Below are 14,583 nucleotides of genomic sequence, written 5' to 3' on the forward strand. Positions count from 1 at the left end.
TTTTTTTTTTTTTTTTTAAAGATCACTAGGAGCATGGCCTTCCTTCAGTCACTCAATGGTCTCCAAAGAAACCTCTTTTTTTTTAGATTTTTCAAGGCAATGGGGTTATAAGTGGCTTGCCCAAGGCCACACGGCTAGGTAATTATTAAGTGTCTGAGGTCGGATTTGAACCCAGGTACACCTGACTCCAGGGCCGGTGCTCTATTCACTGCGCCACCTAGCCACCCCCAAGAAACCTCTTTCAATGCCACCAGAGAAACGTCTTCATTCTTAGCAAAGGGACAGTAGGATAGATAGTCCTCTCTGTGCTTTCTTTTAAATACACCAACATCTCCTTTGTCTGATACTGGTCCCCTTTTGCTATTCTATCAGCTGGGCTGGTGGGGAGGAATCAACTAGCTGGGACCACCACAATGAGAGAGAAGAAAGAAATTCTCAAATGCACATAGGTCTCTTTATCATCTGACACCTACCTGATCTCTATTGTCTCTTTCCCAGCTTTTTAAAAGGATGCAAAAGCTCAGAGAGACTGTGGCCCTTTTCCCAGCTCACCTGCTTACCTGTAGCAGCAAACATTCAAGAAGACTCAACTTTCAATGGACCAACAATCCATTCCATTTCTGCATCCCTCAAAATCCTTAGCAAGTGTTGCCTTACATAAAGTTCAATGTTTCACTCTACCATACTCCACTCATCATTGCTCATTCTTTCCTCTGGCATCAAGAGGAACGAGTCCAATCCTTCATCTATGAGGCAGATGCATAAATACTGGCCTTCACCATCCTGATCACTCTCTTTGGGATGTTCTCCAGCATAGCACAGGATCATCCATTTAGAGATGGAAGAGATCTTTGAGATAGCTTCTCCTACCTTCATTTTCTGATGAGGAAAATGAGGCCCAGAGAAGTTTATTGACTTGTACAAAATTACACAGATAATAACAAATGGAGTAAGAATCAGAACTGAAGTTCTTTGATTCTAACTGGAGCATCCTTTCTCCTCTACCAGTCTGTCTCTGAACCATTAATGATAGTCTTTGGGTCCACTCATTCAACTAGTTACAAATCTAATATCTTGTAATATTATGTAGCTGAGATCTCTATTTTTCCCACCAGAATGGCAGAAGAGATGCCAAATAGCTCTGCTAAGATCAAAGGAAGTTATATTTTTTACTGCACTCTCTTGTGCATTCTCACAGAAGCAAAGGTGATACTATTTCTGTAGGATCCTAGATTTGAATAAGAAGCCCTGAAACTTTACCTGAGGAAACTAAGATCTGTTTATTGGCATTTGAACCTACGTCCCTACTCCAAAGCCAGTCACGTCTCCTTTATTTAAACTTAGAAGGTTCATATGTATATCCACCCCTTTCTCCCTGCCACTCCCCCTAAGGCAGAACTCCTCCCCACCCAAACTAAATGTATCTTTCCCTCCAGGACCCCATTTATTGTTCACTGCAACCTCATTTTATCCAGACTCAAAAGGAAATTAGGAAAATGCCCAATACCATTGTCCTTGAACAATACTTTCTTTAGAGTCACTTCAATCTAAGCCCATATCCTGGATTCTATTCCTGTTCTCATATGAATATCAACTAATCCCTGGTAAGGAGTTAGGTGATAACTGTGTTCACTATTAGCACCTCAGGGTGAAACCTCTCACAAAGGCATCTGTGCACCATATTGTTTCTCTGCTTTATTCATAGTAGGCCCTTAATAGTTATTTCACTCAATAAGCCATAGACTGAAGTGTGCAGGCAGCCAGGAATGTGAATCAAGTTCACCAAGGAATAGTTGCCCCATTCTTGTCTTCAGACTCTCTACTAACCTCATCACGGATCACTGAGGAGAGCCCAAGGCTCCAAGGAAGATTAGACATTCCAGGTGACTCTGACACACCACTGTCATTTCTAGGGTGAAGTTTTATGAACACTTGGCATCAAAGCCAAGGGACTTTTGGGACTTTACCCCAAGGAACAACACTCAGAAGGTGCCAGCAGAGCCATGGGGGTGCATATCTTTCTTTTTCTGGATTCAGCGCCTGAAAGCCAGGGTATAAATCTTTTCCATAGTATCCCAGGGCCATGTTTCTTCTCCCCAGTGGCTCTACTGGAGTAAGAATCAGAACTGAGGTTCTTTTGATCCTTTGCCTACCCTCTCCCTGCATGAGGTACAAAAAATTACTGGTTACAATTCTACCAGACACATCCAGTGTGGCTTAAGAAGCACTTTGCCTCCATTATGGGATTCTTTCATCCCCTCTTTGCTGTCTACTTCACTCTCTTGTTGTATTTCTTTAGCATCTGGCCTTCTTCCTTCCTAGGCATTCCTGGGAAGGGCTGGGACTTCCTCTCCCAAATTTGTGCTTTTTCCACTGGAAGCCCACAAGCCTGCTCTGGGACGTTTTCCAGGACTTTCAGGCAGTGATATTGCAAAGGGGAATTGAATTAATGGGTTCCTACTTCAATGCTATCAAAAGATATTTATTGATTTACTATTGAAAATATTAGATTAGATTGAATGTCACATTAAGATAAGATCTGAGAGATGATGTGGCCAAATATTAATTTTAGTGGTAAGGAAACCGAGTCACAGAGGGAAAAAAAGTGATTTTCTCAGGGTCACAAAAGGAATGTGAACAGAGAACTAAGATTCAGGTCTCCTGTCTCTTAGCATTGCTTTACATCATATCTCTTTAGAGTCTAATCACTTTGCCCTAGGAAGAGGGTTGAAGAGAAGCATCACAGAAGACAAGGGTCTGATCCTGCCATTCACCTGATTGATAATCTTTGGGGGTTCCCAATTCTTATCAGGACTATGGACTAACTACTCAATCTGCATATTTAAGACCTGCTGCAATCTGTCCTTCAAACGAGCCTTATTTTACAGTACTTCCCTCCTTACGCTCCATGCTTCACCCAAAGTGGACTGATAAGTTATTATCCTGGACTCTCTGTTGCCTCTTGGCTTTGCGTATTAGCATAATGCTCTCCAAGTTGTTCAATCAGGTCAAGCTCTTTATTACATTGTGGACCATATAGAGCATGGGTTTTTTTTTTTGACAAAGATACTGAAGTGCTTAGGCAAATGGAGGTTAAGTGACTTGCCCAGGGTCATAAAGCTAGAAAGTGTAGCATTTGAACTCGGGTCTTCTTGACTCCATCCACTGTCACCTGGTTTCCCCCTGCTCCCAATGGCTGGAATGCTTTCCTTCAACATAAATCCTATTATTCTCTCAGGGCCCAGTTCAGGTCCCTGATCTAATCTCTCCCCTCCTCCCAAGTGTTAAAAACTCTATTCTTCACCAAATAACCTTCCTCTTACTACTTAACTGTATATACAATATATTATTTCTCCATAGAAAGTAAACTCATCAAAGACAGGGTACTTTACCAGTTCCCCTTCTCTCTCTCCCTTCCACCGATTGCTGGATTCTTCCTTCTGAGATGAACTCAAACTTTCTTTCCATGTTTCTTGCATGTACAACAATCTACATGTTATCCTGTCCCTGATCTAATCCCTCCCCTCCTCCCAGGTGTTAAAAACTTTCTTCCCCAAATAACCTTCCTCTTACTACTTAACTGTATACATAATATATTATTTCTCCATAAAAAGTAAACTCAAGGGATGGCTAGGTGGCATAGTGGATAAAGCACCGGCCTTGGAGTCAGGAGTACCTGGATTCAAATCTGGCCTCAGACACTTAATAATTATGTAGCTGTGTGGCCTTGGGCAAGCCACTTAACCCCATTTGTTTTGCAAAAACCTAAAAAAAAAAAAGGAAAAAAAAAAAGAAAAAACTCATCAAAGACAGAGTACTTTACCAGTTCCCCTTCTCTCTCTCCACTCCACCCATTGCTGGATTCTTCCTCCTGAAATGAACTCAAACTTTCTTTCCATGTTTCTTGCATGTACATTAATCTGCATGTTGTATCCTCCATTAGAATGTGAGTTTTGTGAGGACACAAATAGGAGTTGGTGACGGAGCAGGTTTTCACCTTTTTTTTTGGAAACCCAAGCTCTTAGCATAATGGTTGGAATATCTGAAATAAGCACTGAACAAATGCTTGTTGATCAACTAACCACACTGTCCAGTGCAACTGTTTTATACACATGCCTGTATGTACATTTACATACAACAGACACTCAATACCTATCTGCTTAACAGAACTCAGTCCTCTAACAAAAGATACCTCCTCTCTATTTTTTTCAGATGTTCAAAGCAGGCTGAACTGTTAGGAACCTTTTGACTTGGAAAACCCAACTGGCGTCTCCTCTGTTGCCTGGTTACCAACATCTGCTGACTGAGACTATTTTTCAAAGCTGAATATTCATTTTCAAGGAATAAAAATCTGATCTTCTCAAAGTTAAATGCTCTGAAGACCTAAAATCCTCAGATGTCCAAAAATGGCAGAAGTTTTTACTACATTATCAGGAGGCAAGTACAGACTCCTTTCTCAAACTAGTTTAATTTTCATTCTAAGAACAAGGACAGAAGGAAGGACCATCTTACCTACTCTGATTCTGACCCAGGAGGATGTTCTCATGGCAGCAGTCTCAGGGCTTCAGCAATGGGAGGAGAATGGGCAGGCAGGCTGCTGAGCATGTGGTGAGGAGGAATATCTACTGTTTACATCAGGTCTTTGCCGTCAGCAGTGAGTCAGGATCACTTTTACTACCAGGCCCAGAAGGACTTGCAGGAGATGCTAATGAGTCACCCCTGAAGGGGCAAGTCTCTACCCATTCAGGGTTCAGTGGACAAGCATTCCAAGGGTTAGCGTTACATCAATGCTGTGGCAAGAATAGCAAAGCCTTTATGGAGAGGCCCAATGCAGACTTCAGGAAAATCCCCCAGAGCACATATGGCACCAGAAGAGAAAGACAAGCCAGAAATGTTTACAAGCCAGAAATGTTTATGGTAGTATTGTACCCTCCACCAACCCCCACAGACTTCCCCAGAAGCCAAGAAGATGCCAATCAACTAGAAAATGGTTGAACAAATTGCCACAAATAAATGTAATGGAATTCTAGTATGTTCCAAAGTACCAATATAGAGATTCAAAGAAATATGGTGAACCAAGTTAGTTAAGTGTACAGAATCAATAGAAACAACATAGGCCATGACTATAATAACCTAACTAAAAGGAAATCAGATGGTGAGTAATTGTGATGACCAATCTTGGACAGAGAACAGATAAGAAAATTTGCCTCACTTCCTTTGGTGTAAGTAGGAGAACAACTGACAGGGAACATTACATATTAAATTATAAGAAGAAGAAATTTGTGTTGGTTAATTTTACTTAATTGTTTCTCTGTAAAAAGGAAGGGTCCATCAGATAAGTGAGTGTGAGAAATGAAAATACATAATTACTTATTTTTGCTGTTAAAAAAAAGATTAATGGAGGATCTCCATCCTCATCTAAATAGAGTTTGGGTTCAAGGTAGGGGGAATAAAATAAGGAGGACAGCCTTCATTCCAATGTAAATGCAGTTGGGTAAGTAACACTCTGCCCTTAATATTGAGTTTCCATTAAAAGCAGCTTGATGATTTCTACCTACTCAAGTTTTCCAAGAAAAAGGAATATATATTTTTTATTTGGCCCTTTGAAAAATAGGAGTCTACTCAACACAAGATTCAATGAAGTCAGGGCAATGTGATAAAACCCAAAGTCAGGGCAGTGTGATAAATGAAAAGGGTAGAAACATTACCACCCACCAAACCACCAACCAGAGAGGTTGGTCTACATCTGCTCACACCTATAAGCCACCTGTATAAAGAATAGTTATTTTTAGGTGGTCAACCCCAGTCATTCAGAACTCTCAAAAACGCGGTCACCTTAACCAAATCCACAAAACCAAAGGAAAGAGAAGATTTATTTTAAAAAAGCCAAACAAAAATAAACTATCAAGACCTTAGATGCTATCATACTCTAGAAAATTAAAACTTTAATGTTAAAAGAAATTAAACCCGTAAGATTCCCTCAATGTTTTTTGAACGAAGGAAATGTTACAAGAGTGCAAATTTGAAAAAAATCTATAAAGTTGGTCCTAAGAGAAATTAGGCAAAACAAATGAACTAGTGAAACTCAGAGGGCTTGGTTGTCTCCAGCCTGGCCTTCCAGAAGCCTCACCTTCCGTGTGCCAAGTCCAGGAGCCACTTTTTATCCATTGAGTACACAAATGCACAGAGGCAGAGAAATGGTGAGGTTAGGGAAGGTTGGTGCTCACTCACAGAGCATATGCATCCTTCCACTAGGGTTTTCTAACACACCCCTTTTTTTGACAAGAGACACAAAAGGAACACTATACAGTGCTTGAAAATTTCCCATACACAAAAGAGCATAGTGTTCTAAACAAAAAGGTAAAAAAAAAATGTAAGATGATGGGTGGCTAGGTGGCACAGTGGAAAAAGCACCAGCCCTGGAGTCAGGAGTACCTGAGTTCAAATCTGGCCTCAGACACTTAATAATTACCCAGCTGAGTGGCCTTGGGCAAGCCACTTAACCCCATTGCCTTGCAAAATACCTAAAAAAAAAATGTAAGATGATAAATGAATGGGGGGGAGTTCCTTAATAAATTGACAAACATTGGGTTAGGAGACACAAATGCAGAAGAAATGAGATAGATCTTGTCGTAATAAGAGCTAAGGCTAGATCTCAGGAAAACTAAAAGTTGGCTTCTTTTACATGAGCAAGGGGTGGTCAGACAGTACAATGACAGCCTCTAAGCAGGCCATGGTTGATGTTAGCAGCAAGACTTGGAAGGGAGGTTTTCTAAGTTTCCAAATTGGCTAATTTGTGGTAGTTGGAGATGGAGTCAAGAGAATCAGGGTCAGTTCTGGTTTTGCCACTATTTGTCCATTAACTTTTCTGGATCTCAGTTTCCTTGTCTCTAATATTAGGAGTGTGATATAATGGTATGTTCTTGGCTCTAAACAGTTTAAATTGTTGATTTAAAGAAATGGATGATGGTGATAGTTATGGGAACAAAGAGGACAGGATGACTGGAAGACAGGAAGGATGAGACTGGACTTGATAGAAAGGGAACAGTCCTAATATGGAGGGTAATAGAGAAGGAAGAAAGAGATCACTGAGGTTTTTGATTTAACAACAACAAAAAGGATTAGGCTAAGTGACTTCCCTAGGTTCACAAAACAATTTAATGATAGAGCAGGGATTAGAAGCCAGGCTTTTTGACTCACAATTCAGATCCAGGTTCCCTCTTATGAAGGAAATGCTGCATTTTTGAACATCAAAGCTTCAGTTGTGCTTTTTCTATATAATACTCATTCTATTATAGTAAAGCTGTGCAAAATTGCTCTCTGGTATTTCACACATATTCTAGCATTTGGCATTTTACGGATTAGTAAAATACTTAGGAGAGATTTAAAAAGAAAATCATAACCTGGTCTCCCCCCCACCCCAAGGAAAGTCATGCTCTCATCAGTAGGGAAATGAGATGAAAAACAGTAGTATACGAATATAATGTAATATTCTTGTGCAGTAGAAATGACAGATACAAAGAATTAAGTGACTTGTATGAACCGATGCAGGACAGAGTAAGAACCAAGAAGGCTTCCCCCTTCATGAAAGGAGTTGTAGAAAGTATGGGCACAAACTGTTAGATATGGTCAAAGGTTCAATTTGTTGTGCTTAATTGCACTTCTTAGTTACAAGGAAGGGAAGTGGTTATTAAGAGATGATAGCAATATGAAAAAAACCCCAAAAGTATCAATGTAGTGGGTTTTTGGGGGGATGGAGGTAGGAAACCCTACCTATTCAGCTCCAGAAATTCAAGTCTTACTTGTCTGGGGCACTGACAGATTAAATGACCCTTGTCCAGGAACACAGTCGGTATATGTGAGAAACACTTCCATGAATTCAGTATCTTATGTTGTCTCTATGTTAATAATGCACTCAAAGAAAAATAAAATCCTGGACCAATTAGGAGCAGCCATCAGGGCCCCAAACTGTCACCTGCTCTTAACATAAATCCCTGAAATTCCCTTCTCCCCCTTCTATTGTTCCTTATTTTACTACAAGCAAGCTTTGCTGGTGGTATCTTTAAGGTAAGGTTCTTGCCCGATGGCATCAGGGAAAGGCAAGAAGCTCTCAGATGCTGTTCTCCAGGTAATTAGGACCTGACATGTAAACACATTTACCTTGCTTTCCAGCCCAGTTCCTACCCCACCCCCAGGCCTGAAACTGAAACTCATGGCCTGCATGCTTCACCAAGCTCCACCTGGCTCTAGGAACCAACCTCTGGTTGCTTATATTTTCTTCCTCTGGATTACTTGACAAAGTCATTCTCTCAAAAACCATGTTGGGCTAACATTAACCTACTGATATTGGGGTTAAATCTGACAACAGAGGGCTGTTGTACTGAATTAACTTCTGAGTAATTTCTACTTTGCTGCTAAGTTTAACCTGCTCAACAGGTTATAGCTAGCCTTGTTCCCCCCATTTCCCTCCCAGGTTACTCACCATGGCAAGCTGCCTCCCGGCCCCCTCACCCCTGCTCCGCTACCTCCTGCCCCCTTCCCTTCTATGTTCACTAGCGGGACAAGTCCTCTTCCCTTGCCTCCGTTCTGCAGAAAACCCCTGTTGGCCAACTTTCTCCCCTGATCATTCTCCCTTGCCAACAGTATGTGTCTATCTTATCGTATTCTCAAGATACTTGCAATTCAGAAGCTTTTTTAATGACCAGTTACTGAAGTAATTTCCTAGGTTGACAAGAAACTAACCAATCTGTGCTCTTCTTCTTGGGAAATAGTAAGGAAATCACTTTTAATTCTTTTAAATCCTTGCACTTTTAATCCACTTGCCTGAGGCTTTGATTTTAAGTAACCCTTAGGTCTGCAGTTTTTCAGTAACAGGTTAGGATTCCTTTATGTCTCTCATCTCACCTGTTGAAGCATCTCTTCAGCAGCATTGAGTTTCACCTGGTGCCCTTCTAGACAAACTTCTAAGTCCCGGATCTTCTCACCCTGGACCTCCACCTGGTCGGTCAGGACACTCACCTACAGAGGGACCAACAGAAACAGACTGAAATCATCAGGGCTAAGAGGCTCTCACATCAACCACAACCTGGGGGGGGGTGGTCTCACCATGACCATGACTGGCAGACCCAGCGCCTGGAACATGTAGATCCTGCTAAACATCACAAAAGGGGCAAGTCTGCTCCTTACCTCACCAGAAGGGCTTTGACATCTCCTGGTGAAGACTGCCCATCTGTCATCTGAGGCATCTGAGAGGCAAACAGATTGACTGTAAGAAGCCTCAGTAGAAAAGCCTGTTTTCATAGGAGGCCCATCGTTTTCTTTATATGGGAGCCTAGAGCGCAGCAGGGAAGGCAGCACGCTATTGGCCCAAGGTAAAAGCGTAGCCGTCTTTGAGCAAGCTGCCCGGGGAGCCTACCACTTGAAGGGAGAAGATGGGAAAAAACCCAACCCTGCAAGGAGCAAACCAATGACCTTCCACCTCTCACATAGAGTAAGAAGCACCAGCCTATCAGGCAAGCTTTTGGAAGCAATTAGAGAATGTGGCCGTAAGGGCATGAGTTAGTTAGTCCTGGCAACGGTTGGCTCCAGAAGGGTTTCCAGGGTCTGCATGCCAAAACACGACTGCCAGAAACTGGCACCCAGGAGCGGTTTTGCAGGGTAGGAGGGAAAAGCCAGTCACCTTCTGAAGAACTTTCAAAAAACTCTAACAAGATTTCTGACTGATGGGAAGCAATGGCAGTCAGGAGAGGAGTGCTGGTAGAAAAGGGCCTTAAGGGCAGGCACCGCTCATGGCACTTTCTACCGGCTCCATCTCATAAGGATTTTTGTTTGAGATGTCTCAAGAAATCTCATGCAGTCACCAAAAAGGTAAACAGCATGTTCCAGGCCTCTCCAGGCCCCAGTGGTCCCCACATGTGTGTTCACCGTCCTCAAACACTTCAGATAATTCTATGTGTTGGAATGTTGGAGAATGTTTTCTAATGTTTTCTTGGAGCTAAGGACTGGGGAATAATGCTTAAAAACTATTTTATTCTAAAAGGGACTCCTGTAAGATAAGTTTATCTGAAATATTCCTGTGCTTTTTCTTACCAAAAATCATCATTAATGGTTTTGGTCTTTTCAACTTAGAACCTATTCAAAATGTTTCCACCTCTGCATGAGCAGGAAAAAGTTCAAAGCTAAATATAGTATTCAACAGTAGTAACTCATCCCAGGTGTCTGTTAACATTGAAGTCATTATTCCATTTTTATTTTTAATTGTCTTGTTTTAATATGTGGTTTTTAAAAAGTTATTTCAATGTGTTTTGAAAGTAGTCCCCAACCCACAGTCCTACCCAACAAAGAAACATTCACCAAAGAAAACAGGCCCCCTCATAGCATCATTTTAAAAGTTTGGTACTCTGAAGAATATAGAACAATACAATGCTCCCTTCTTTTAGGGTATACTTTCTCTGGGTTCCATGTCTGTTAGCAAACATGTTTACAGAGTCCAATTGATTTCCTTAATTAACATAACTTAGAAATAGAAAGGACTATAAAAGTCTAAAATGCCTTCATTTTTACAAATAAACTGAGGCTTAAGTAGATCAAGGGCCTTTCCCAAGGTCACATAGAGAGCAAAGGGGAAAAAGTGGAACTGAAATTGATCTCCTACTTTTTTTCCTATATGCAGTATTTTTCCTACTTTCTATAGTGTCTGATACCTTTTGTTGTACACGGATAACTTTTACCAGATTCTTTACTGCCATGAGGAGTAGGGAGAAAGTGGGGAGGTAGAAAAATGTGGAAATCAAAAGCTTACAAAAAGGATGACTGTTGAAAACTATCTTTGCATGTAATTGAAAAATTAAATTAAAAAACCCCTAAATTTTAAGGGACTATTTTTCATTCTTTATATCCCTAGTTTTACAACTTTAACCCACTATAATTCCATGATATATACTCATATCTCAGCTCACAATGGGTCAGCAGAAGCTGGGATACACTTTAAAAACAAGAGGTGGAAGCCCCATTTTCATCTAATTTGTAGGCATATTTTGAACAAAAGTGGGAATTTTTTTGTGTGGAATCTTCAGCTATCTCTCTAAATGGATAAACCACAAATGTTAGAACAACTTAATAGATTATAATCCTTTTCCACAAAAACAAAATATCTTTGTTTTTCATTTGCAGCCCCTCAGGCCCAACTGGACTTGGTGGTGAAAAGAAATACTGCCCCACAAGAACAGATTGCTAAGAAGATCATAGAAAAAGCCTGCAGAATCCCCTCTGGTGGAGCAGCTAGGTGGCACAGTGGATAAAGCACTAGCCCTGGAGTCAGGAGTACCTGAGTTCAAATCCGACCTCAGACACTTAATTACCTAGCTGTGTGTCCTTGGACAAGTCATTTAACCCCATTGCCTTGCAAAAAAAAAATAATCCCCCCTGGAATCAAGTCATACTGATTAGTGTCCAGATTTCTTCTATACACAAAGATGACACAAATCACCTTGGAAACTAATTAAAATCCATTCCAAATAATATTTATTCATTTCTTAGATAACAAAATCACTTTTAATAATGGGATGAGCCCCTTCAGGGTGAAGGGATTCTCAGGCTAACTGAGGGAGATCCAGAAATGATAAGGATGCATAATACCTTAGCTGTCTCTCTATTTTAGGGGAACTCTGAGCTATATTGTTCAGGTATAATCACTATTTTACAGAAGAGGAAACTAACTAGGGAAATTAGGTTATTTTCCCAGAGTCACAGAATCCTAGGCTGAAGGCAGAAGTCAAACTCACATCTCTCCAGACTCCATGTCTGTGTCCCAGAAATCCCTTCTCACTGCAAACTCACTTTCTAAGAGGCAGCCATCTGCTCTCTGCCATCCCTGGTAGAATGCAGGCACCACACCTGCAGTCTCATGCTGCCTCAGGATTGTTTGGGGATCCAAACACGAAGGAAGAAACAGAATGTGCCGGAGAGATACAGTTGAACTGGAACAGGTATGGCCTTTGTTATGGACTCTGGCCTAAAGTTAACTCAGTCTGATTCAATTCAAAAAAAGTCCATGCACGGGGTGGCGAGGTGGTGAAGTGGATAGAGCACCAGCCCTGGAATGAGGAGTACCTGAGTTCAAATCCAGCCTCAGACACTTAATAATTACCTAGCTGTGTGGCCTTGGGCAAGCCACTTCACCCCATTGCCTTGCAAAAAACTAAAAAAAAATCTATGCAGTGCCTAAAAAATGGGCCCAACCTCTGACCCAAGAAGCTGAGATCAATTGGGAATGTACGTAGACAATCATGGGGCAAAGCACACCATGACCAAAAAGAGAAAAGATGCCAGCAACTGGAATGGGCTAAGACGTCCAAAAAGTATTTCAGCAGGTCATGGGGAGAACTTGGGTTCTAGGAACTGAGAGAAGGTTGCTTAGAGTGGTAATGGTGGTTGTAATGATAAGCAATAATAATAATGAGGGTAGCCAGCACCACTTAAAGCACTTTGGCTGTCATTGGATATTCACAACAACCTGGAGGGGCAGGTAGCGTTATGTATCTGTTTTGCAGTTGAGAATACTGAAGCAAACAGATGTGACTTGCCCAAGGTCACACAGTCTAAGGCTACATTTGAACTCAGGTCTTCCTAATCCCTGACGGAATGTTCTAAGGTATCTTATAGGCACATCAGATGCCTTATAGGGGACATAGTATTCCTAAAGGGGAATGATGAGAAATGAAGTTGCAAGGGTGGGTTGATCTAGTCTGAAGAATCCATGAATTAGTTTATATGAGAAAATTAAATATGTAGTGAAAGAAGGGTTGAGAAAGAGCAGAGAAGGGAGACCAGTTGGATTACACTCTGAAGGCAGACTCAAAAAGCCTTCATAATTTATTGGAGGTAGGTGGAGTGTGTGTGTGAACAATGGTAGATAATGATGGATTAAATTTTGTTGATGTTGAATTTAAGGTGTTAGGATCCAAAAGTGAATTGGAAATACAGAACTGGGGCGCATACAAAAGCTTGAACCTAGAAATATCAAGTTCAGACTTTATATCACACTGCTAAGTTATCTTGAAGGCAGAAGCTACTTGAGATTTTGTGTTTATAACCCAAGCAGATAGTAGCAGTGTCTTGCACATATTTGGCAAATGATAAATATTTGTTAAGTTTAGTTCAACTGAATCTGTTTAGAAGTGACCGCAGAAGTCACAGGGCGAAGGCCAGAATCTTGGCACAATGGGGTTGGGGCACACACATCTACCTCTACTTTAGGGGAACCAGAAAAGGACATTGAGAAGGACAAGCAAGACAACTAGAATTACTGTGTCCCTGGTCAGTCATTGAAAATCTTTGATGAAAAAGGGGGTGGAGCCAAGATGGCGACAAGAGAGGATCCTGTCTTAGGCACTCTCCCATAAAACTTCTAAACTAAGGACTTTAACTAAATTTTTGAGAGACAGAACCCACAGAGGGGGACCCCTGCCAGGGCCCATTCCTCAGGGCACACAGCTAGTGGTGTGCCCAAAGCAGCCCAGATCCAGGAAACAAAAGCAGGTGGAGCAGGTAAGCAGGAGCCCCCAGGACATGAGCCCATTGAGCCTAGGGAGAGGAGTGAAGAGAGAGAGACTGCAGAGCTCTGTCCTCTGCCTCTGGAACAGGACTCTGGGGCTCTGACCACATTCAGATCCTGATTGCAGTCTAGGCCCCCCATAGAACAGCAGCAGGCGCCCCCCACCCCCGTGGCAGAGGGGGACGCTTATGGTCATTCACAGACCAGGAGGGAGGACAGAGCCTTACACATTGAGAACCTTGTGGGAGTGTCCCAAAAGCTCAGGAAGCACCCCAAAACCAGGCTCAGGCTGGGAAAATGAGCAAGCAGAGAAACAAGAGGAAGACCATTGAGAAATATTTTGCATATGAGTCCAAGAAGGATCAAAATACTCAGTCTGAAGATGAGGAAGCACAAGCTCCTGCATTTAAAGACTCCAAGAAAAACAGAAATTGGGCTCAGGCTATGACAGAGCTCAAAAAAGACTCTGAAAATCAAATGAGGGAGTTGGAAGAAAAACTGGGAAAAGAAAGGAGAGAGATGCAGGAAAAACATGAAAATGAAGTCAGCAGCTTAGTCAAGGAAATCCAAAAAAAAATGCTGAAGAAAATAGCATGCTAAAAACCAGCTAAGGTCAAATGGATAAAACAGTTCAAAAAGTTATTGAGGAGAAGAATGCCTTAAAAAGCAAAATTGGCCAGATGGAAAAAGAGATAAGAAACCTCTCTGAGGAGAACAAATCCTTCAAAGAATAGAATTCAGGGAGATTGATGAATTTACCAGAAATCAGGAATCAATACTTCAAAACCAAAAAAATGAAAAATTAGAAGAAAATGTGAAATAACTCATTGAAAAAACAACTGATATGGAAAACAGACTTAGGAAAGATAATTTAAAAATTATTGGAATACCTGAAAGTCATGATCAGGAAAAGAGCCTTGACATCATTTTCAAAGAATTACTACAGGAAAATTGCCCAGATATTCTAGAAGCAGAGGGCAAAATAGAAATAGAGAGAATCCACCAATCCCCCTGAGAAAGAGATCCCA

General features: G+C 41.3%; 1 protein-coding gene across 15 annotated transcripts in view; it reads right to left on the reverse strand.

Annotated features, from left to right (window-relative positions):
* The window catches only part of PPFIBP2 (PPFIA binding protein 2), a 192,737-nt gene that overhangs the window by 65,284 nt on the left and 112,870 nt on the right, over positions 1-14,583 (reverse strand). For 14 of the 15 annotated variants that reach the window (XM_074230119.1, XM_074230121.1, XM_074230118.1 and 11 more), the window contains one exon: positions 8,905-9,018. In XM_074230119.1, the coding sequence (XP_074086220.1) occupies positions 8,905-9,018 (114 nt within the window). Of the gene's footprint in view, positions 1-8,904; positions 9,019-9,186; positions 9,498-14,583 lie in introns of those variants that run through there. The other variant, XM_074230129.1, reaches the window with a different exon arrangement.

The sequence above is a fragment of the Macrotis lagotis genome, chromosome 3 (assembly GCF_037893015.1).
Source record: "Macrotis lagotis isolate mMagLag1 chromosome 3, bilby.v1.9.chrom.fasta, whole genome shotgun sequence".
Lineage (NCBI taxonomy): Eukaryota > Metazoa > Chordata > Mammalia > Peramelemorphia > Peramelidae > Macrotis > Macrotis lagotis.